At 36.4% G+C, this 25,238-nt stretch overlaps 1 protein-coding gene across 2 annotated transcripts in view; it reads left to right on the top strand.

The window, feature by feature from the left end:
* Positions 1 to 25,238, top strand: part of LOC108752833 (four and a half LIM domains protein 2) — a 132,137-nt gene that overhangs the window by 32,680 nt on the left and 74,219 nt on the right. The window contains exons 1-2 of one of the 2 annotated variants that reach the window (XM_018493951.1): positions 2,278 to 4,962; positions 12,226 to 12,311. In XM_018493951.1, coding sequence (XP_018349453.1) covers positions 2,293 to 4,962; positions 12,226 to 12,311 — 2,756 coding nt within the window. In that variant the 5' untranslated portion in view covers positions 2,278 to 2,292. Of the gene's footprint in view, positions 1 to 2,277; positions 4,963 to 12,225; positions 12,312 to 25,238 lie in introns of those variants that run through there. The other variant, XM_018493956.1, reaches the window with a different exon arrangement.

Raw genomic sequence — 25,238 nt, 5'->3', positions numbered from 1 at the left:
CGTCAAGTTAAATTGTTAATTTCTTGGCTTAATTTCAAGAAATTTGGTATAACTGCTTCTTATTATTATTTTTTTTTTCGAGGAGAATTTATTAATTTCTCGACTCGATATTTAAACTGTAAATAAGAATCCAAGAGGAAAGTTTTAATGAAACGTAAATGTGGATGATCTATTTGCGAAACCTTTTATCGGTATAACGAGAGCATTGTATACCTTTTTTTCTATATTTTCGCGCGTTTAGCTCCTTTCACGTTCGAAGTGTGCCATTAATTTCCGCGCGAACGCCTGGCTACGCCTCGAAAGTGAAAGACGAAAGCTTCCGCTCTCGTTCTGTCGTTCGAAAAAATATATCGCCATTGATTTCTTATGTTAGCCGTTGCAACGACGTTGATAACCACGCTTCTATCATTAGTATCTTAGCTTAGTAGTTGATTTCTAGCTAATTGATGTATCTTCTTCGCTGTACTTTATCGCATCATGCTGTTAATGTCTCACATTACTTCAAAGCCATTGCTGGCTTTTAAAGAGCCTTAAGTTTTCTCTCAAATTAACAAACACACTCTTGGAAACTCTAGCTCTTTCTTGAAGCGTTCTATTGTCTCATAGGCTTCATCGATCAGTCAAAGAGGCCGATGAATCTTAAAGTCGAGCTTATATGCTTACGACATACCTTGTGGTTGCCCAAAGCATCGGCGGATTAACGGAAGAATCGTGCTCCACCTCACCTCAGGGAGGACCGCAGGACCGCGAATAGAAGGCGAAGGAGTCGGCGGCGGCGTGAAGGAGGAAGGACGAAAGAAGGGGGGAGGATGTGGCGTGCGGTAGAGACGGGGTAGAGAGGGCTTAGTGAGGAAGGGGACGGCTCGCGGACGGCTGGAAGCGAGGGGGGCCTCGACAGGATAGGGGGCAGGGGCGAGAGAGCGGGAGGAACACGCTCTCCCTCCGGTGCACACTCTCGTGGTGACTCCGACCGGCAAAGTGCTCGCGTTCGTGAAAGTCCACAGACGACTTTCAGGGTCGTCTGCTGCGCGCGTTCGTCGTCGTCGTCGTCGTCGTCGTCGTCGTTCCATCCCGAAGCCGGCTGGCGGCTTCTCGCCGAGAAGAAGCCACCTCGAGAGGTGAGAAGACCGGCGCTCTCTCGCACTCCCGCAAGTTTCAGCGAGACGCGAGAACTCGCGAGGATCCGTCAAAGATTGTCCTTCACTTCTCTCCCGAAAAAGCATCAAAGGTGAAGAGAGAGAGAGAGAGAGAGAGAGAGAGAGAGAGAGAGAGAAAGACAAAGAGTATCTGGACATAAGACGTTTACGGCTCGGTGACCGTGAGATTCGGAAGGTGTGTCCTTACTCGAGAAGTACAAAGGATTCGGTGAGCTACTCATCGCAACGGCAATAGAGATTCAGGTGTATCATTCAGTCGCGATCATCGTCCACGTTGTTGTGTTTGTTTATCCTGGTGTGACGCTCCCTTTAGTATCTGAAGAAATTCCAGTTCGATTTTTGCTTAGACTGTGGAGATCTGTATGAACCGCTTTTGTTTAAGATGAAGAAATGGTTCAAGCCTGTGAAGAATCTGTGCGGTTAATCGGTTCAGTTAATCTGATCGTTTTGTCAGGAGTTTTATTAGTGACATATCTTTGCGTCATTTCAGAGCTTAACTCAATATCAAGGCGTCACATTTTGTATTAGAGCATCAGCTAATCTCTTTTTGTTGAAGAGATCTCGTGGATGTGTGAGATAGTTGGTGAAAAAACAGATACATTTTAAGGTGGCACGATATTTTATCATCACTGAACGGTGCTTCTGATGTTACTTTCAGAAATCTTAGTGTACCTAGATAGTTTCAGTGCTCGTGCACTAACGTCAAGTATAAATACGTACACACAGTGGATGACGAAGGATCAGGGATCGATCGGCATCGACGGTAGCCGTTGGGCTGGTTCGATATACGCGAATAATAATAGGTTAGCGCTCGTATACTTAACCGTGCGTGTCTCAGAGCGCCTACGTTCCTCTTTCATGCCTGGAGATATCACGAGAAATTAACGACAGCGTTCGTCGGTGAAGGAATCCACAAATTTTTTCATAAAAAAAGATTACTTCGTAAAATCTTTTACTGAAGAATTTTTAGTGATATTAATTGCTCTCTCTCTCTCTCTCTCTATATATATATATATATATATATATATATATCGGAAATCACACCCACTTGTACATTGTATATACATACATATAAACGATATTATTCGGGCGAGATATAACACTTCTTGTCTTCAAGATTTCGTTCCTCGAGAAGATGACGTCCCGCTTGCGCGGCCCTTCGGCAGTGAAGGACACGCCGAGGGCCGCCCCGTTCGCCAAGGATCACTTCCATCGAAGCGAGACGGAAGTACACTCCAGCCGATCGTGCAAGAACGGCGGGCGCGGCAATCGTTATCATTTCGGCATGTCAAAGCAACACGACAACAAGGTAGAGCGGAACGGACAGGAATATAATAAGAACTTTGCACAGACGGAAGAGAACAATGCCGATCTGTTGTACAAGAAGAGTAGAGGACACTTCGGTTCTTGGGGCATTAAGGACATCGTTCAAGATGACACGAGAAAATCGAGGAAACAGGAACCCGAAGATATGCAACTGACAAATGGAAAATTCAGGAGCGAGCTCGTGGGTGCAAAGCCGGATAAATCGCACGATCGTCCGGAGTATCGGGATGAAGGATACGTGGGATCTTTACCGAGGGAGGGCCGACAAAAAGGCGAGTTCGTCGAGAGAGACCTCAACGGCTCTTATAAATCGAGAATGAAAGAATCCTGGGAAGAGGAGGTGGAGCCGAGGAATCGAGGAAGGATATCCAAGATTAGCAGAAGCAACGACAATAATAACGATTTGATGCAACCTGTCGACGAGAGAGATATATTGCTTAAGGAGATCGAAAATTTAGCTACCGATGGCAGTCAGTCGCCGGACCGTAGAATCCAGGCGATGATCGAGCGATTGAAGTCACGAGAGGAGAGCAAGCTACGATCCAAGAGGGAGCAGAGATCAACGAGTCCTGAAAAGGAAGCGCATGGCAAGACGAAAAATGACGGTAGGAATGATATAAGATCGCCGATCGTTAATTATCCGCACGATAATTCATCTAACGAACGAGGTCGGAAACTAAAAGACGATCGCGAGGATGAACCGCGCAGATCGAGCGAGTCCAAGCTGCGCGGAAAATACGATCGAGAGGAGGATGCGGTTCAACGTGAGCGATCTACTGATCGAAAATCGAGAAGCTCTGAGAGGCGGAACGAGGCTTCTCGCGAGCTTCGACGAGACGACAGTTTCCGAAAAACGAACGACGCTTACAGTGCTGAGAGAAATTACCGAAGGAAATCGATAGAAGACGAAGAAAATCATCCTCGATCGAGGGACAATTCTTCAAAGAGGAGGAGTTACATTTATGAGGGTTCGCCGGAGGATTTTGACGTGAGGATACAGAAGTACGATCGGGCTCTTCTTGAACCTAGGAGAGACCTGGACAGAAGTTCGCCCAGGCGAAGTTCGTCCAGAGAACCAAATCTGACTAGGAAGGAATCTCTAAAGGAATACGATCGAGAACCGATAACCAAGAAGAATTCTTTCAAAGCTGAATCTAAGAGGGCGACTAGCAAGGATCGCGGTGAGTCGAATTTTGCTAGAAAAACATCGTTTAAAGATCGTGATAACGATGCGTATAAGAAGCACATTTCGAAAAATCAACACGAGACCTCGATCAATTATTTCGGCAAGGATCAGGAAGACCTATCATGTAAAGATTCCTTCAAAGATGTAAGCACAGATATAAATAGAAAAGGTTTCTTCAGGGTACGAGATGGTGAATTTGATAGAACTTTCCTAAAAGATCAGAATGACAATGCAGAGAAGAGAGTCTCATCCATGGAACATGCCGGTGGCGTCAGCAGGATCCTCCTGAGAAATGTTGATGACGAATCGAGCAGAAGCAACTCGTTTAAGAATGTAAACGATGATTCCGGGAAGAAGAACTCGTTTAAGGAAAAGAACGTCGAGTTTGGCGAGATTTCCTACAAGGATCGTGAGAGAAATTTAGAAAGCAGGAAGAACAGTTTCAAGGACGACGATAAGGAATTCGGGCGAACGTTGTATCACGATTACGAGAACAATATCGATAGGAAAACTGCTAATGATCGATATATAGAGTTCGGCAAGGTATCCTTTAAGACGCAAGATGACGAACTACGTGTTTCAAGTCCTATCCAGGAGGAGAACAGCAAAGCAATAGTCAGAACGAATTCTTTCAAGGATCGTGACGCTTCCCCGAAAAGACGTCCGTCGTTGCGAAGCAGAGATCACGAAATATTCGATAGGAAATCAGATAGACACGCGAGAACGTTGTCGCCACCGAAGAAAGATGAGGCGGAGGGTAATGCCAAAAACTCGAAAAATTTCTGCGCCAAAACTTGGTACGAGAACAACCGGATTTTCTCCGCCAAGTATCTACGGGATCACAGTAAGGTGCGAAATGCTCCAGAAGGACAACTTGACGTCGACGTCTCGCCGGAGCGAGGATTCTTGATCCTGCAAGACACACGGGGCAGCACGGTCGAGACAGCTACGAACGATCCTGAGGAGAATCGCTTCGAGGCGCGTGGCAGAATTGACTCGGGCGACAGCGAGTCGCCGGGATTTTCCTCGACTCGTGATCGCAACGGTACAACGATCATCAGGATACGATCATCGGAAGATTCCGGTAGCGCAGCAGAGAGACGCCGGCGGCGTCGTCCAGCGCAAGAGATATGCGCGGTTAGACCCAGGAAATACGAAGACGACGATGAGGACAGCGACGAGGACGAGGAAGAGGATCGTTGGCGGAGGACTCGAAGGGACGGCGGAATCCTGCCGGGGAGAGGCGGCGGCGGTGCGACGCCCTCGAGAACGATCTGGAACTACCGCGAAGGGGTATGGCACTTTCATGAGTCAATTGCTTTCGATCGTTCCTTTATGGTTCAGAGGCGCGAGGCGATTTTCATAAATCGCTGGAGGAGATGAAAAAGGTGGCAGTTCTTGGTTGGAAACGATAAGCGTCACGTAACGTTGATTCGAGGCGTTTGTATCGAGGATGTAAGTTCCCGAGGAAGAGAAAGCCCAGCTTTCCCGTTCTTTCGACCCTCCCCCCCCGTCACCATTTGCTGATGGAATGATCGGCCTATAGTTACGGCGATTGTGTCAATTTTCCATCGTTCCTGGAATTCGACTCGAAGCAAATTTGTTCCAACATTGAAGTCGTGCGAAGGTGAAATTGTAATGTCGCGTGTGGTCGTAATGCGAGAGTCGTAATTCTTGTCCTACTCTCATCTCGTATAGCAAGGCACTTAGTGGATGGTCGTTTAAGAAATATTGTTCGATAATTCAATCCTTTTGCTAAACAGTATTATATTTATAGCCGACATATGGCTTAGTCATTGAATAAGTTTTAAATTTTCTTATTGGTTTCGTGCAAGCGATACATGGGTTATCATTTGCAATTAATAACGGAAGATGATATTTTTTAATTTGAAAGTAAGATTATTATGGTCATAAATCATTGATAAATTTTTGATAGTTAAGTATTGGAAAGATTAGCTATTGATTTTTAAAAAATAAAATATACCGTTGATGCATTTAATATTCATTTAAATGATACGAGAAATATGCAATTAAACGATATGTCCACTAAATAAATCATGGATTTAAATATTATATATATTATTTAATAGCTAATAAGCATAATTACAGACTATTGGCAGAATTACCATTTAATACCTGAATATTATTGAATTAGCGTGCAAGCGTTATTATTATAACTTCAGTAAGAGAGAGAAGGGTTAATTCCATATTTATAGCTATAATTGAAAATTAGAAGAAGCTAAATCTTTTTTAGATATAATATTTTTTATATAATTATCACAGAAATAAACATAAATTCGATGATCATTTACTGGTGCACTTATAATAGTAGCGATTTTCTCGCGAGCAGAATTTGAAAAGTTCGAATGTACGGATTTATACAACATCATTTAAATGATGAGACATACATATACTGAACTGGTTTGGTTTTCAATGTCGTAGTCTGTGTGCATTTTGTGTGTTTACTTTATTGACGATTTTCCGCGATCGTTGGTGAGCGAAAAGCGGCATTGTTATCTCTCGCACGTTGAGTACGAGCGACTGAATCACCATGGAAATCTTGCGCAATATTACACGGCCTCGTGCACTAAAATTGCAATTTGCTTGGAATTTCGCGATGGCCGTTTTACGGTCGAGAGAGCGCGATACCTTAAAATTAAGTGGCTATATTGGAGATGATAAGTTTCGTAACTTGCGTGAATATAAACGCAACGGCGAATTGTGTGTAGCAGGATTTTATTAAAGATCTCTCCTGAATAATCGGTCTCATCAATTTTATTCTCCAATCCTCGCAACGCGTTACATTTCACTAAACCGCATAAAATAATTTTCCCTCTCTTAATATACAAAATGCAAAATGTATTATAATAATTTTATTAAATAACAACGATGTAATTTTTTTAAATAATTTTATTCATAAATTCATTGTCATTCAATTTATATTGATTAATTTATATTTATTCTTTTCCATATTTTAGTCATCTGCTCTTGCTAATTATTAATGTGCTTTTTTTATTTATTCTTATACATGCATTACTAACATTACTTTTATTTTCCTTTTTTTAATTGTAAACATATTTTACGCGATTTGCAAGAACCGTTTTTTTTTTAAATTAAACAATATCAATGTCCAATCTTACCGATGTTCAAATGGCTGGTTTCTTAACAAACTTCGTAAGCGTTTCAGACCCATCCAGAACGAGCAATTTATAATCTCCATTTATCATCCACGCCTATTTACGTCCACAGGGTGCACAAATTACGCTTCACCGCGGTTCAATCCGATTAAGTGAAAGCTAAATACCGGTAGCTCGACTGTTACCATTGCTAATCCTTTAAATGGTAATGACGCAATGACTCGCTGTGATCTTACTCGTGAAAAATTTTCGTAAAATCAATTTTATCGCATAATATCATTATCATCGAATAAATATTATTTTCTGCTACAACAATTAATTAATTAGGAAAAAATAAGTCGAGAGAATAAATAATTCGTAAAGGAGTTCCTACCATTTAATTTACACATACGTGTAACGTTAATAAAAAAAGTAAGATTTTATTACCTGCGTTCAAAAAATCTAGATTTTCATTTAGTAAACTGTTAAAGAAGTAGATTTTTATTTTTGATCTTTATACAAAAGAATACATATAATTAAGTATCGTTAGAAATAGCGCTAGAAGAAATAATTTTCACTCTAATCTTCGCAATTATTGTATAACTGAGATGAGCAAAATGGCTCTCGTCAATTTTGAGGTAATCGAGGAGTCGATTATGTAATTCGATTTCGCATTTTGCATCTTGAAGCAAACCAAATTTTTTCCAGCGGGAATTACTTATCAATTTGTCGTCGAGTCTGCCGTGGCACAGGTTTTCAACGCGCGAAACTTTCGTAATCATCTCGTCTATTGGCCAACGCGTCATGCAAATGTCAGTGAACCGCCCACGAGCTGAATGGCCAGTATCGCGCGTAGGACACGTCGTTACGGATAACATCTCTCCTTAAACGGGTCGTCCCGTTAAAAATGCGGCCTTTGTCCGCGGGATAATCGAGTGATCGGTTCGTTAAGGGGGTAGGTATGTGAGTGTGGATCCGTTATGTTCTAATCAATCTTCCAAGATCTACCGAATGAACTTAAACGTTAATTATATTGGCCGAATGCGGAAACAATACATAATAATTTTGACGATATTTAATGCCGGTATTGAGAACGTTACACTAATCAAGGAATAATAAAAAAAAACACAGTTTAACTCATTTAAATAATTGCAAGTGGAAATCGTTTAACGTTTAGTTTTTGGAAAAATACATTTGATTGGTTATATAATTGTAATTTCTAAATGCGAAGTAATATTTCGACGTTTTAACAGCGGTTATGATTCGTTAAAAAGCAATCGAGCGAAAGTGCGCAACCGTTGAATTAAACCAGATTCGCCAAACTGCATTCTCACTACAATTCTGCGTTACAGCAGCGCTGTTGATTTCGAGCGGCAAATGATTGGAATAATTCTTCACAATGCTTGCGGTATGTTAATTCTAAGTAATCTGTCTTCTTGAGCAACGCAGCCGTAATCAAAAGCATCGTTTAATCATTTCAAGAGCTACTTTTGCGCATAAAATTGTAGATGGATGAAAGGTCCTTTAATGCTTAGAGGAATAATTAATCAAAAATATATTAACGCAATAAAGCTGTAAATTCAATACTTTCGAATTTTTTTAAACTGTAGTCACATTAATTTATTACTATGAATTAATTAAAAATAATCTTTATTAAATCTTCAGCAATCGTGATTTTTCATTTTATGCTCATTATAGACATAAGAAAAGTCAGATATCGAAGTATTTCTGCAGACTCGAAATAATTAACTCTCGAAATAATTAAATCTCGTTTCTCCTGCATTTTTTTGCGATCCGCCTTGACATCGTAAGGAAAAGAGGCCCTTCACCGCGCGGTGAGTCAGAACGAAAAATATGTTAATTAGATAGCAACGCTCAGCACGCTACGAGTATCGTTATTCGGTATTGCTATATATAGGCAGCTAGAGACAGATCGGCGACTGTCGGCATATTTTCCAACGCGTGTCTACTCGATATTTGGCGATGAGGCCAGCAGCGAGAGAACCGAACGTGGGCAGACCGACCATATACGCCGGCCGGAAGGTTCTTGAACGCATCCAACGCGCTTCGGGCGCTTTCTTCCATCCAACACGGCGGTTTCTTCTTCTCCTCTCCCTTTGTAGACGAACCGGTGACTGTGGGCCAAGACTTAGAAACCTCTTGTAGATCCGACTGGCGCAAACAGTTTCCAGACACTCAGCGGTTCCTTTAGTGCAGTGATTTATGATCTCAGAGATCGATATCAATTCTTTAACCATTCGTAGCAACCATATATTTCGTTAAAAGTTGCTTTTAATAAATTAAAAACTTAGTTTTAAATTATTATAATTAATATTTTTATGAATAAATAACATTTACGTTTTCAAAAATCTTTTATATGATTACGCTAATTTTCTTATTTTCTTCTTTTAAATAAGATTAAATAGAAATATAAAATGTAATTATATCACTTTGCGATATAAAATTGCACAATGGTACACTGAGAAAAATTAAGTTATTTGCGATATATCATATTTATTTTATTGAAATAAATTCTTATTTAAACATATACATGAGTGAAAAACGTTATATTCAGTCAAGGCAGTTATTCGCATCTAATAATATTTCTTATGAATGTACATACATATACAATTTCCAGTTCAAGCTAACCGTATGCCAATTATTTATAGGCCTTGAAACACACCGAAGCTGGATTAGTAATATCACAAATTAAATTGAAGTAATTTAATGTTATTGCTGCAAATAAGCTTAGAAAACTATTAATGATTTAATGCTAATAAGTATCTTAAAAACTATAAATAATTTATTGCGAAAAATATTACTATACCGAGTTTCCTTATTTAAATATGGCGTATTCTTGGCAAATAAACCATCTATTTTATTTTTTTACTATTATTGAGATATATTTTATAAATATATTTCGTCATCACACAGTCAAATCTTTTATTACTAAATATCGAAAAAAACTTTACATATAATTTGTGAATATTTCGACTTTTTTCTCAATATTGCGTATTCTTGCTAGTCCTCAATAATTCCATTTTATGCACAAATAGGGCATGTAAATAAAATATTTAGTATATGGTAAAATACAGTTTCGAACGTAATAATATAATCCAATTTTTGAAGTTCAAATTTGATAATACTGATCTCAATTGAAAGGAGAAAAAAATCAAAGAAGAAAAAATTAAACTTGAAGAAAAACTGAGAAGATTAAATTCAAATTTTGTTTTGTTCAGAATTGTATTATATTCGAAATGATATTATCTTACCCTACTACATATTTTATAGTACATATTTCTTTAACTATTCTTTAACCACATATTTCGCTAAAAGTTGCTTTTGATAAATTAAAAACTTAGTTTTAAATTATTATAATTAATATTTTTATGAATAAATAATATTTACGTTTTTAAAAATCTTTTACATGATTACGCTAATTAAATCAAAATTTATCTCAACTTAATGTCCGGTGATCTCCGACGTATTAGATGAGCGGAAGGAATAAACGCTGTCAAAAATACTTGAAACGTTTTTAAAAAATGCGATGGCAGCTGGTGACTAATGCACGGTGAAACATCCATTATTTACGTTGCTCGAATCTGAGCAATTTTAACTTCTAGGGCGTGCAAGAAAATCGACGTTATTAATGTTTCCTGAACGGTAATACGAGGTGATAGTTGCACCAGAAGCGGCCGGTAAATTGGCTCGATGATAATGTAATACACCTATTACATCCTGCCCGCTCGTCGATTTATCTAATATGGAAACTGTTAATAAATATACTTAAAGCTTCCTTCCTTAACTTGTAGGCTGAGCAATATTTTACGTTTGACTTTAAATTTCCGGATACCGTTTATTTGGTTTAGTACATCCTCGGCTTGAAATCTTTTAATCTCTATAGCGATAGCTCTTGAGTCTTATTTTTTAAATTTAAAAAAGTCGTAGAAACAGACGTTGAAAATTAAAAAGAAGAGAGAAGCAAAAGGCTGTGTACTATTATTTGTTAATCAGAAACACAGATACATAATTTTGCTCGTATAATAAACATTTACTTTTAACGCAATCAGCTAGCTCAGTCGCAGTTAACGCTTGTTTCGTGTCACTGATTCGCCGACGCATTAGTAATTATTATTAGTGACGTGCGCTCATTAGCGGTTCATCGTTCTCTTACGAATGAGATAAACACCACCTCGTATAGTGACATAATAAATCTCTCGTAATTAAAAACTTTTCCTAATTGCACGTGGCTCATCATTTGGTTTGGACCTTGTCCTCATTCGCACGTGTTAGCGAACATCATGCATATACGAAACAACGTCGTACTTTCTCCGCGTCGAATTTTTTCTTCGTCTCGAGGAAAAATCCGCGGATTAGAATTCCAAAGTGGTAACACTTCGCTTTTTGGGAAACTCAGTATATTTCTAATATCAATTTTTCTTTACAATTAGATATTAACATACAATTACTTTACCTATTGATACTTTAAAGTAAAAAAAAGACCGTATTGTAACGTTCAAAACTGCAATATAATTCTGTATACATATCTTTTTAATCGATACGTCTTTATTTCAATATTTCATATTAAAATATATTTATTGTATGTTGAAATATATTAATTTGTGCAGTGATTCTTTTATTCAAAGCTGCAAAAACTTTTTTTCTTGAACTGCAATGTTGAGAGATCGACTTCGAAAAAGAAAAGTTATTTAATATTGACGTACGATAGGTGAAATAATATTGATATTTTGTTATATTTAAGTAGGATATCTTTATTCGTTTATCGAATTGTCATCAAGTCGCAGATTCATGAAACAACGTTCGCATGCATAACGTTTGTTTGACATTTACAATGATCAAGACCTTTCACTCTGCAATTAATGTGATTTCATCGGTCACGCTGATCGAGGACGTTTGCATTTATTGGAATTTGGACATTTACGTTCAAACATTTTAGACAAATAATCAGTTAAATTAATTTGAATTTTAATTTGTTGATTGCTTTCGATATTTATCATTGTTATATAAATTTTTTGAAAGTGTTTTTGTACGTTAATTATTGAATTTTTTTAAATTGTTTTAAAATTTTTAATTTCATGAAAAGAACTATATATTAAATTAATGTTTGTATTCATTTTTATCATTTAATAAAAATCAATGATGATACTTCGGATACTTGGATCGAGCATAGCAACTCTTTTGAAGATTATATTATTGATAGGCATTATTGAATAGGCAAAAATATAAATTTACGTGCTGCAAACTTAATTCATACAAAACAAAACAAATTATTAGAATTAAGAAAAGATAAATACTTATATTAATATTTTAAAATATATTAATTTATTATATTACATTGACTTACTTATATTATTAATTTATATATTTGTTTATCATGTTAATCTATTTATCAATTTATTAAAATTTATTTACTTTTTAGGGCGTCCTCATTACGGACGTAGAAGAAGGGCAACCTTGTTTGCAGTGTGGAGAAACATGTTCCGGATTCTCACCGCATACTTGGAGGTAAGTTTTTTTGTGTAACGAAATAAACATTGTGACGAAAGCAAAGCTCCAAAATATAACTGTGAACACAATGTCGGATTCAATAACGTTAATTGTGACATAAACATGAGTATCGCTTTTTGATCTATTTGCAACTTTGAGGTATAACATCATCAAAATTATTTTCACTACAATTGCAGAAAAAAAGGTCTCTACGATGAAACCTTATTATCGTGTAAATAATGTTATTATCTACAGACGCGGTGAATAAAGAGAACCAAAGTCAAATTGACGAGAATCCGATCACGTAATCAGGTTGTCGAATCATGCTGAAACTGTTAGGTTCCAATGACCGCACGACGTATCCATTACCCCGGCAGCGTAACCCAGCAGCGGTGAAATTACCGCTCGGTAATTACCCTCCGTGACTTACGGCCCAGCAATGCGGTAATAGCGAATTAATTGCCTGAGGCTTTGGGGAGCAGAGGCGGGGCTACCTTCCAGCATCTCTGCTGCAAAGAGAAAGGCGGGCCCGCTGCGTCGTGTAGTGCGTTTATGGTATGGAGATGGATTCACAGTTATATCCCGTCTAAGAGGATGAGTCGAAACACGGAAATCTTGGTTCGCGTCAATGGTGATTGTAATAATTTGAAAAAAATAAATAAATAAATAAATAAATTCCTAAAAATAACAGCACTGCTATTGTCACTATTTTAACTTGAAAGACACATCGATATTTTGTTTCTATTTTATAATGAAGATAAATGACGATAGTATTATTGTAAGATTATGTAGATTATTTTTACAGAAATTTAAATTTAATATTGGGAGGTAATTAATTAAATTTATTAAACACTGAACAATAATGCTTTTTAATACTCAAAATAAATAATTTATCATTATTTTCCGTTCTTATTAAATTGAATAAGTATAAGACTCAATATTGAAAGAAAACTGCGGTTAATTCCTTAATTGACATTGAAAAATATGTGTATGATATTAAATAGTTTTTCTTGATTTAAAAGTGATTGCAAGCGTTATTTAATACATAAATTAAAAAAAAATATAGTTCTTATTTTAGAACTATATTTTTAGTTCTAGTCATTTATTTTATCTTAAGCATTTAGGAAAAAAATAGATTAAATGAAAGAAATGTTAAAGTATATTAAAAGTTTAAATCTTTCATAGATATCCAATAGATATTACATCGAAAATCGTCACTTAAAATTTAATAAAAATTTATCGTTTATTGCTTTGCTTATAAAAAAATAACAAAATATAAAATAATAAAAAATAACAAAGTATAAAAAGTAAATTCGATCAATAATAAAATGTTTAATATTAGAAGACACACACATTGACGCTAAAATATAAATTCATAATCATAAAGAACTCTTCTTGGTACATAATAAAAAATAAGATTCAAAAAAATTACAGTTAGGGCTGTTTATCGCGGAAAACACTTGTTAACGTCACTCGAAGTGGAGAAAGGACGAATGTATCCGACAGGGAACGTAAAATTGATGATGAATCGGTGCCGCTGTATCCTCCACGCACCGTTTTGCACTCGTTGGAAGTTAGTCACGTTAAGCAGGAAGAGAAACAACAGGTCTGAACATAAGCGAAGAACACGGGGCGCGATTACGCTCGAAATCGTAATACGGCGGGACGCGTGTTGTAAAAATAAATCATTGACATTTATGGGCCGTGTGGTGCTTTCGGAGATGTCTCTCTCGCTCACGTCCCGGCTTCGAATGATTAATAACTGCTGATCTCGTTGACTTAGAATAAGCAACCATTGCACAATTTTCAACTTGTCTAAGCTATTCATAATTATCTTCCTCGGTAGCCGCAGCTGCCATGATGTAAAGTATATTTCGAAGATTGCATTAAATATAGCATAGATGCACCTACATAAATAATTAACTAATGAATATTACTAAATAGATCAATTTCTTTTTAAATATAATATTATTAAAATATAAATAAAATAAAATATTATGTGCGTGTATTATTTATTCTCATGCCTTAAACATTAAAGTTTTAATTTTTTCGAATATTAGTTTTTATTTCAAAAATGTATTTTATGCAAAAAGATAAAAGTAAAATAAATAATGAAATTAGGATAAATAATTAATATCAAAACTATATATAATCATCACTATTATTCCTAAAACAAGTAAGAGACTCTACTCCAACGGATTCCACTAACACATATAATAGAGTTACGCGCCGACAGGACTATTCGCACTGTATCTTCGACTGTCATTCAATGCGGGGCGTAAAACTGCGTGCGTAAAACTACGAGTGTCCTCTGGCAATGTGTTGCTCATCCGAGACGTAAAATCGATTTGATTTACGATGATTGTATACTGATTCAAAATAAAGTTCCCTCGTGGCCAGCCGCCAGATCTAGCACGCGGCTCTGTGTGTCCCGGCTTTGTGAATTTGGACTATCGATGAACGGCGCGGCGCCTCCTCGAATACAACCGCATATATGTTGGTATTTATAGATTTATAACGTATATCAAAAGCCAGTCGAGAGCAAATGCAGTGGCAGCTAATTCCATGGCTCTCTGTCGAGAGACATTATAATTTAAACATGCATTTACAGTGTACTCGAATGTGCTCTACGTTTTACAGTAAGATTAGAAATCTATTGCATTAAAATTAAGTAATTTTAAAAAATCTTAGTAAATTTATAATAGACATACAGAAATAATTAAATGAAATGAAATATGAAACTGTGACGTGAAAATTCCGTTTACAAGCCAACTTCAAATTTTTGTAGTGTTGTAACAAACGAATTGTTACAAACATTGCAATTTTAATAGTATATTATTATAGCAAAATATTAAAAATACGTAATTTTATTGGAAAGTCTCCATCGATTATTTTTGTTCGATTACTTGAATCATTTAACGATGAACTGAATCCATTTCAAACGATTCTTTCAGAGTGAACCGAATGCGTAGCATTCGAACTTTACACGAATCTTTCGCGTATCTATCTCTATTTTTGCTTTTCGTATCGCGTCAAAGGAACTTTAAGCCGAAAATTTTCAGCTCGGTTTATTTCGAACTTTTCGTGCGTGATTGTCGGACGCGACAGGCGACTGACAGTGAACCGCGAAGCAACCGGTGAGATGTGTACTTTTTGAAAATTCGTAAATAATCATTCCTCAAAGTGATACATGCGTTACCGCTTATTTATAATACAACACGCATCTAAATTTATTTTTGATCCCGCTACATTACTCAGCGAACGGTGATCTTGGAATTGGGGGGCTTCCACTATTAATAAAATGGTAGCTGATGTCTCCAGAAATGGGAAATCTCTATACTTTCGCGTATTTTCTTCATTTGTGAATTGCGTGTAGGATTACTCACTAGAGTGAAATGCATGTGCTACGCATCTCGGTTTGCTCAAACACCTAAGTATACTTATTAGGTATACACTTTTTCTGAGCACTGTAACAGCGAAATTAAATACAATAGTAACCCGTGCAATTTTCTATTTATACATATATGCGTAATATAATTCGTAAAGCTGCATAAAAATTCCGCGATTCTAACATTATAAATTTCTCTTTTGCAAAATTTATACAATTTATACAAAATGTACTTAGCTCTCTTTCGGTTATTCAATTAATTCCTTATATAAGTATTTTAAGTAATAACAATTTTAAGTAATTTTCTTATATAAATATTTCAAGATAATTTTTACATTGCAATGCAGAAATTAGTTAACGTGTAAATAAACGAAGTATTTATTTGTTCTAAATCTTTGTAATTAATCAATGAATTGCAATGAAACTTTAAATTAGTCATTTTAAATACTTAAAAGACTTATACAAAACCTTTGCACATTTTTGTTATTATTTTTTTAAATTTTGTAGCAAATTAACTATAAAAACGTGTTGTCCAATAGAAATAGAATGTTTATAAACATAACTTATATATATATATTTATATAAAATTCATTTAAAGTATAAATATAAATATATATGCATAGATTTATCATACCTTCTTAATACCGAATAATTAGACTTAACAATCACGATGTATATATAGTATGTACGAACACCTAGATACAATGCATCTGTCTAAAACTTGCAGGTAACCTCAAGCGAAAAGGCATTATTGATCGCGAGCGTGCAATTAGCGTATATACACACACTGCTTGATACGTACACGCTGTCTCGCGCGTCCGTGAGCACATGTGCGCCGTACTCGCGTGTTTCTCATACACGCGCGTACAGCGGCGGGCCATGAGTCACTCTCTCGAGCGGGCCAGAGCTCGCTCTCGCCTGTAACGCGGCTCCTCTCGTCGATCTCAACGGCGCGGCGCGGCGCGACGGCTCGCGCACGTGCTCCGGCGGCGTTATATGCGGTTGGTGGCCAGTGCGGGGCCGATTGGCAGGCGCATCGGCACACGACCGCGTCCCGATTCCGCATACGTGCGGAACCGACGACACGCTCCTTTGGCACCTGTCGCCGTCACACCGCACCGCACCGCGACGCGTCGCGTCGCGTCGCGTTCTATCGCGACGTTCCGTACGCCGCGCCGCGCCGCCGGCGTTCCGATCGCGCTTGCTCCAAATTCCCACTTAATCGCGAATCCGTTCTCGGATCGACCGATTGGTGCTTTCGAAAGGTGCTGCGACCGTTTTCGCGAACACGAATGATATGTTTATGTGGACAACTTTGTTTTTAGTCAACTGAAATTGAACAGTTTTAGAGAGAGTTAACAAGATTATAGCGGTAGTTTTGTTGATCCTAAGCAATTTGAAAGTAAACGATTTTATTAAAGTTTGAACTATTTAAAAGGTGATAAGATTGATAAAGTTTAATTGTAACATCAAAAAGGAAGATTATGTATTTGTAAGTGATACGTAAGAAGTTTGAGTAATTCTCGTTACGACTTGTGTGTGAGAAATATTTATCTTCTGCTTACTACCTAAAAATTAATTAATGATAACTTAGTGGAGAACTACCTACAATTTCTGAATGAAAGAAGGAATGAGGAGATCAGAGTGCGATAGTGTTGCCGCGTGTGCGGATTATTTTCCGCGTAGAATGCAACAGGTGAGATCAGCTGACGACACGATCATCGTTATCGTCTTACATTCGGTGTATTTCGAATCAGTCAAAAGTTGAATACGCGAGTGTAAGATTTGCGTTGGCAATGTATTATATCCACCGTTTGAAATAGTATACTTAAACCTCAGTATAATTAGATTAACAACGGCTGCCTGATTTTCTCAGACATGTAAAAACTGCAAATTTTACGTTACACATTTTAATATTGAAATATTCTTTTAAGAATGGCAGAGCATACACGAGAAGATATAAATATTAAAAAATAAATATGTAAAAATACATAGTAATTAAAAAATATAGTTTGAGTATTGTAATGTGTAGTCAATCAGGTTTATCATGGTTTATGTTGATAGTCGATTATAAATCGACACTTGACTATGTTGATATATGTGTTATTTATTATTGAGTAATAATTTCTTATGTGTGATTTTAGAATTTATTGATGTTATTTAAGAATTAAGTACTCATATTTTTATTAATTTTTGCGATTACATTAATATGTTTTAATATATTAATAAGAGCTCATGACGGTATAATGCTACAAAATTATTTTTCTCAGAATTTATGTAATCTATCAAGAAAAAAATCTTATAATTTATTTTCTTGAGGAGTTTCCTGGTTATTTTTTGATTAATTTTATTGATAGTATTTGATTTTACACTTTATACAATTTATAAAAGCCAACAGGGTTGTTAAGAATTCGAAAAGAAAAGATAATGTCACGTTGACGAAATTATCTGGAAAGACTGACCCTCTTACTCTCTTTATCTCCGCTTGGATTCTTTCGCGCGTATGCTCACATGTCGCTGTAACGAGCTTCGCAAGCAATCTTTGAATCCGCTATTATCTACGTTAACTCAACCGCGTACCGTTAAGATCCATTTGCTCGCATGCCTGCTCCGGGAAAAAGAGCAGATTTAATACGCTTTTTACGAGCTTTTATATATTCATGAGTTAAAGCGAGTTGAGTGATTTAACGATTGTTTTCGCTAACTATTTTCAAAATTGTTTTCATCCACTTTTCATTCCACTATTGATTCATTAATTTTTTATTTTATACATAAACTTGGCAATATGTTCTATAAGAAAGATACTTTTATTGCTATAAATTTATAATACTTTTCCTTTATGAATAAACTTTCAAAATTCTTCATTTTTTGCATAAATAATATTTCGGCGTTGATCATTGAACGTTTACAATTCGTAAAGTTGCTCATATATCTCGTAATTTATTATAGTCATTTTTCGTAAATATAGGATAAATATATTTTTTTAAAAAAACCTCAATTAAAAATTTAATGTTTGGAAAATCTGTCTCATGCGAATGTAAAATTCTTCAACAGAATTCTAAATACGTAACAATTGACTGAGTAAAAAATTAGTATTTTAAATTAATCAATCAATGTTTCTCAACATTGTGTTTGTTTGTTTTTTAATAAATATTTATTTTATTTTATTTGAATTCCAGTTATGCAATTATTTCTGTGTGCAGTTATTTCATACTAATCTTTTCGACATTTATCTTTAGCCGGACAGGTATAAATATTTCAGGTCTTTAAACTTAGCTATGGTAAGATTGCATTCTGTGATATCGAGTCTCTCAGAAACTAATTAAACGGTTTTCTTTCTATGACGATCTTGCTTTAGATGAGGCGGAAATGATATCGATCTAACGGGAATTCGATACGGATCGATGGTTCGCTGACCCGAAATTTAATAATTCGCAATGCACCTTTTTCTTCTCACACCACAATTCGTGTTATTAATAATAAGAGAGAGAGAGTCGAAAGTCGTTTTCTTTTTTAATATAATTCTGACATTTGTGGGTATTGCACTCTGTCGAGAACATACCGATTTCATTTCTCGGATGCATAATTTCTGAAGATCTTTATAAAATAATAAAATTAAATTTTCAAATTAATATACACTTGTAACATTATCAGACAAAAATTTTATTAATTTTGTTTTGGATTGTAATAACGAGATAATCTTTGAAACTGCTATTTTGCCATTTATGACTATTTTTCTTTTTTTTTTAATTTCGCGAACTTTCGACTTTCGGGAAACATCACGTTTAGATGACATGGTTCCAGCTGCTTTACTTTGCCTTTATCAACGTTATGTACAATGTTGTATACAAACAGAGTTCTTGAAGACGGGATTGTATTCAAATTATCGTAACGAGCGGTGGGATGCAGAAAATGCACCGGGACGGTTCTTTTGCGGTTCTGCACGATTTAAGGCGAGAGAGCATCTCGTTCGGCGCGCATGTGTGGCGCCTTTTGTACTCTCACGACCCGTGCTATTCTTAAATCCGGCCACCTATCGCGTTTTTAAACGCACTAAACGCTGATTTATGATACCCCACCTCCTTCCGAAGCCACGATAAAAGACTATTCTTGGTCTTGGACCAGTAACGACGACGTCCCTGCACTCTTCGTTGGAGAGTTTACGGTTAAGTGCCGCGAAGGCCGATCTGTGTTCTCTACAGCGATCTATCTTACACGCACCTAACGAGTACGACTTAAAGCTGTAACAATGTATAGCCAATATACTTGTAGCGTGAAATATCTAAGAATACATTAGAACCATTTCGAGTACTCTCTAAAATCTTTGGAGTGCAATGGAATCTAATTCTAAAGAGTAACGATTGAGCCAATGTTGAAAAAGAGTGGCTTAATTGTCCATTTTCAAGAAAAATTTCAAGAATGAAATTTCATTTTTTAGAGTCGGAATCCACTCCAAAGATTTTAGAGAAAGTACGCTATACAATATTCTACAACGAAAGAAGGTATATCTCGTAGCGTTAGAAATTACGTTAAAAGGGACGTGTAAAGAGAAGAATTTATTAATCTTAGTGCTATTATACAGTTAGTTTTGTTTATTATTGAAAATTCTCCTGTTGCCAAACATACACTAATTATTCTCAGCGATTTTTTTCTTGTTATTTTCTGGATTTTTCGCGAGTTTACGGATTTGCCGTGCGCTTGTCTCGAGAAATGGTGCTCGTGTAAGTGATAATTTGCACAGCAGAATTATTGTGCGGCGATCACACGCAGGTGTGTTATGCGCGGTGCGTGTGGGATCTTGGATACGTTCACCCACGCGACATGCAGTGAGATCACCTTTATACTTTAACTCCGTAGTCACGACCGCGCCGAACTGTCGTATTGTCGAGCGAAAAATAATGCCTTTGTGAAATAAGCCCGCAGGACTTACGAAAACGTTTCTGTACCCACATACCCTGACGTCACACTTTTTTATTGCCGTGCGGGTAGTTCTTGAAAGCGGAATGTTTCACTGTCGTAGAAAATCTATAAACTTGGATTAAAAGACCCGCACTAATTATATGAAAAATTGGATCCTGGTGAAATGAATTAATAGTTTTCACGTATAACGCAGCTTATATTGAGCTTATATAGCTTATAATGTGATAAATAAAAGATGTATTGACGCAATTCTCAATAATGGGTAGTTTTTGAGCTATGATATATCAAAAGTAAAACTTGCGTTTGTGGAGTATTTTTAACGCACTACAGCTCAAAAACTATTCATTATTGAGCCATGTGTCTGTAATATTTTTTATTCATCACGTTATAAGCTATATTATTATTATATACATAAGATATGAGACTGATTTATTTCACTGGAATCCAATTTTTCAATTAGCAAAGTACTATATACTTCTGATATACTTCTTTCAGTACAAAAATTTTATTTTCCTGCAACATTATTATTAGCTCAAAAACATTGATATTAGCTTTTATTTTATATGAGAAATATTTAAGCAATAAAAGGAAACTATTAATATTGCTAACAAATAATAATTAATATTAGCAGATAGTCTTTTTTAAATTTATAATCAAATAATCATTAAACATAGATGGTATACAATACTCTAAGACGTGTAAAAATGTTATTTTTAAAGTTGTTAACGCATAAGTTGTGACGCGATTAGGATTCTCTATTTACATTCGACATGATTTCTTCTCGAAAAAGAATCTCATTATTAACGCGATACTCATATTATTTCTACCGACGCACATTTCCATCGTCGGGAATGTCGAGAGCGAATTTCAAGAGTAGAAATTATGTGCAACAGCGAACATAACGTTGTTACGTGTGAATGTGTCATATTGACAAATTACTTCGGCTTAGTGTCGGACATTTCAGATTTGTTCGCACGTGCATCGTCTTCGTGCGGGACGTTTTAATTTGCGTGCAGGAACGTGCCATGCGACGAATCTTCAACAAGGAATGAACCTTAAAGATATTGGATCCTATAGTTTTCTTTCTTTCTTTCATCGGAAATGATATAAAAGCAAGAACGTCAGAATTAGGTCGTTCTTTGAGGACGATTCAAAAACGAATAAGCAGTTTTCCAATCTGTGTACCACAAAGGGTCTCCAAGCGTGCCGCGAAAATTTTACAGAAGGTAAAAAAAAGGCAAAAAAATGTTTGAATTAAATCATTTAAAAGCGAATAAAAAATGTTTCAAAAATGGTGAAATTTATCCAAATCATATTATGTTTACTCTTATTTTAATTTCAAAAACAATATTACAATAAAATAATTTTTAAAAAATAAGAAATGAAAAGTTCATTTTACTTTTTATATTTTTGAATATCGTGTTAGCGACTGATCTATCCTGAACGTTGAAATGTATACACCTAATGATGTATCTCGAAAAATTTGGCTCGTTATTTAATGTGTTGCCGCGAATTGAACAAATTTGAAAAACGTTACATTCAAGGATGTGTCGCGATGATAGTGCTGGTTTCAAGATGGAATGGGACAATTTAAAAAGCGCGGTCATCGGATTTACGGTTAATCTGGGCGCGGCTGATCATAATTTCACAGGCCGGTTTCTTGGCCCATGTAATTTGAGAACTTCAGGGAAAGGGCAGGCAGCGACATTTCTGGTAAATATCGTGCTTCCCGTATTACTTTACCCGCGTCGTGGCCACCATTGCGAAAAGAGAGAATTAAGTCGTTTAGCGATGAGGCCATAAGGCATTCGCTAAACAAACCGAAACTCGAAAGAATATTCCAAGGATCGCACATCGGTATTTTCGCGCCGCGAATGATATTCCTCTTTCATCTCCTTCAACGGTTCACGCAAGGACGTTGAGAGAACATATCCCTCGCTCTTTCTGCACTCGTTTATCGAAATAAATAACGCGTATAATCTTTACACGCGAAGAATAGCATAAAGAAACGCATTTGGCGAAGTTTAGAGTTCGAGAGAGAGAGAGAGAGAGAGAGAGAGAGAGAGAGAGAGCCGATTCAAACAAATTCCAAGAAGTTTGTGAGAATATTGTAAATCGCGGATAAGTATTTTTGATCTCATTTTATCCACAGTTATTTTTCTATTAATTTTTACTCCAGTTTTATTTAATATCATTACTGTCGCAGTTTCCAATCTCATGCCATGGCGAATAGACGTTCATTAAGGAACTACGACCGAGTGAAATCACGATCCACGACATGCAGGTATAATTAACGTCGAAGGTATCGCTTATCATCTTCAAGTGGAAAAATCGGCGAATATTGCATTATAGCACGAACGAATCGGAGACTCCGATACGTTTATCAACCGCTTGATGATATAATCAACCACTCCGGGAAGAACTATTTCTGGAGATCACGGCACGACGCGCCTACCCATTTATTGCGTCTAATGCTCAGCGTTAATAGCCCCGTCACGAATTCCGTGGGCACCCGCGCGTCGCGTAATAGAGACATAATCGACTTAACTTTACGCTCAGCTCGGTTCGCTCGGCTCACTCGCTCGATCGCCTCTTACTATCACGATCCGTAATAATCGCCGCGGATCTTTGATCTCCGCGCGCGATTATATTTATGATTTTCTTCACGACCGTTTCTGCCGGCGGAATTGCATCGTATCGAATTTAGTTTGCGGCACATGTGCGCACTGCGTGTAAAATAATCTCGCTGCACGGTAACTTGGATGCGAAGTAAACAGGATAATTCTTTACTTTCAAACGCTGCCCGACGAACGGATGGATATTGGACGCGAGTTCAGGCAACGGCGACAGTGACTTGGCAGCGATTTCGTGTCGTTCCAATCAGGACCGGACTCTGAAGGAAAAGTCTGTAAATGCTTTCACTAAAGAATACATGGAGATATATACATGAGTGAACGTTAAGTAAATAAGAGTATGATATACAAAAAAATTACAGCTAGAAAATGAAAATTAAACTTTTCGTTAATTTTTACAATATAATACATTTCATGCGGTTTCGAAAATCACATAGCGAAGCTTATTCTTCAAAAACAAAACAATCTAATTGCCTGTGAGAAATGCATTTTTTTGCGTTCATTCACGCGACTATTTATTTATGATGGCACTTCCGATATCAACATTCCGATAAAAAAAGAAATTAAAAACGAGCTTCTTTATGAAGAACTAGAAATATATGCACATATGTCAAATGTGAAAATATAATTTTGTTGGATTATTAAAATATATGGGCTGTGCGCCCATATATAATTCTTATTAAAGTTAATCTACAAAAAGAGAGAGTTTACTATGGAAGGAATCGTTTTGCTGAAATATCTAAAAATTTAGCTAGCTACAGATCCGAAAATAATTTTGTTGAACCTTCAAAATAATTATGTAGGACGCTCAAATTTTTTTTATCATACTTTAGATTTCTACTAACTAATTTTTATAAGACAGTACAGATCTGAAAATAATTTTGTTGAATCAGTTTGAGCTTATAGGTGAGTTCCGCTTCATGCATGATGCTCATGATGTATCATTTTATCTCTAATATTCAGTGAACAACAAGGATAAAATGATATATCATGCGCACCATGCGTGAAACGGAACTCACCTATAAGCTCAAACTGATCCAACAAAATTATTTTCAGATCTGTACTGTCTTATAAAAATAGTTAGTTGAAATCTAAAGTGTAATCACAAAAATTTGAGCGTCCTACATAATTATTTTGAAGGTTCAACAAAATTATTTTCGGATCTGTAGCTAGCTAAATTTTTAGATATTTCAGCAAAACATTTAATATGAAAATTTCAACATCACAAAATATGTTACGCGGTCGTAAAATTAATTACACGTTATTACGCCTTTGGCATAATAACGAGGATCTATTGAACTCGCCGGTCGCACGATTATTTCGAAGCCTCTCTTCGTTACTCTTCGATGCAAAGTGCGCATTTTCGCCGTAGCGCATTATACATATATTGTACTTCAACAGTGTCAGTATCCGGCGCGTAGACACGCGACACGCTGTGTATGCATGCGCGTTCGTCTGCATGCGAAGTGCACACGCATAATCACGTCGTCGTCGTTGCCCCTCGCTTCGTTGCCGTCACATGGGAATGTAATGCGTGGGTGAACTCAAGCACGAAGGAGTTTAGAATTTTCTCCGCAAAAAGCGTGTCGTCTTCAGTTTACATGAAGCCCGCCACGTGTCCCTCGCTTAAGCAGAAGAATATCGTGAACATTCGTTGAAAGTAGCTTCCTCTTTATGATGCAACGGCTACATTCAGCGGGAAAAGGCAGCTTTGCACGCAACTGTTGTAAGACTTCAATACGATTGGTTATACATTTAATATTACAAGTAGCATACAATAAATGTATAACTAATCACATTAAAGAATCTTATAACATTTCCAAAGCTGTTTTTTTCTGGTAAATATTATTTTATTAAATAACAATAAATAAAGGGCAAAATAAGAGTCAACGCAGTTCTTTAAAAAAGTCATACAATTAAAAGAATAAAATACAAATAAAGAATGAATTTGCGAACATTCGCGAGAATTATTTTGTACTATCGTTTTTTTTCGATATGTTTAAC

This window comes from Trachymyrmex septentrionalis, unplaced genomic scaffold (genome assembly GCF_001594115.1).
Source record: "Trachymyrmex septentrionalis isolate Tsep2-gDNA-1 unplaced genomic scaffold, Tsep1.0 scaffold62, whole genome shotgun sequence".
Classification (NCBI taxonomy): domain Eukaryota; kingdom Metazoa; phylum Arthropoda; class Insecta; order Hymenoptera; family Formicidae; genus Trachymyrmex; species Trachymyrmex septentrionalis.
This window is presented reverse-complemented; position numbering and strand designations above follow the sequence as displayed.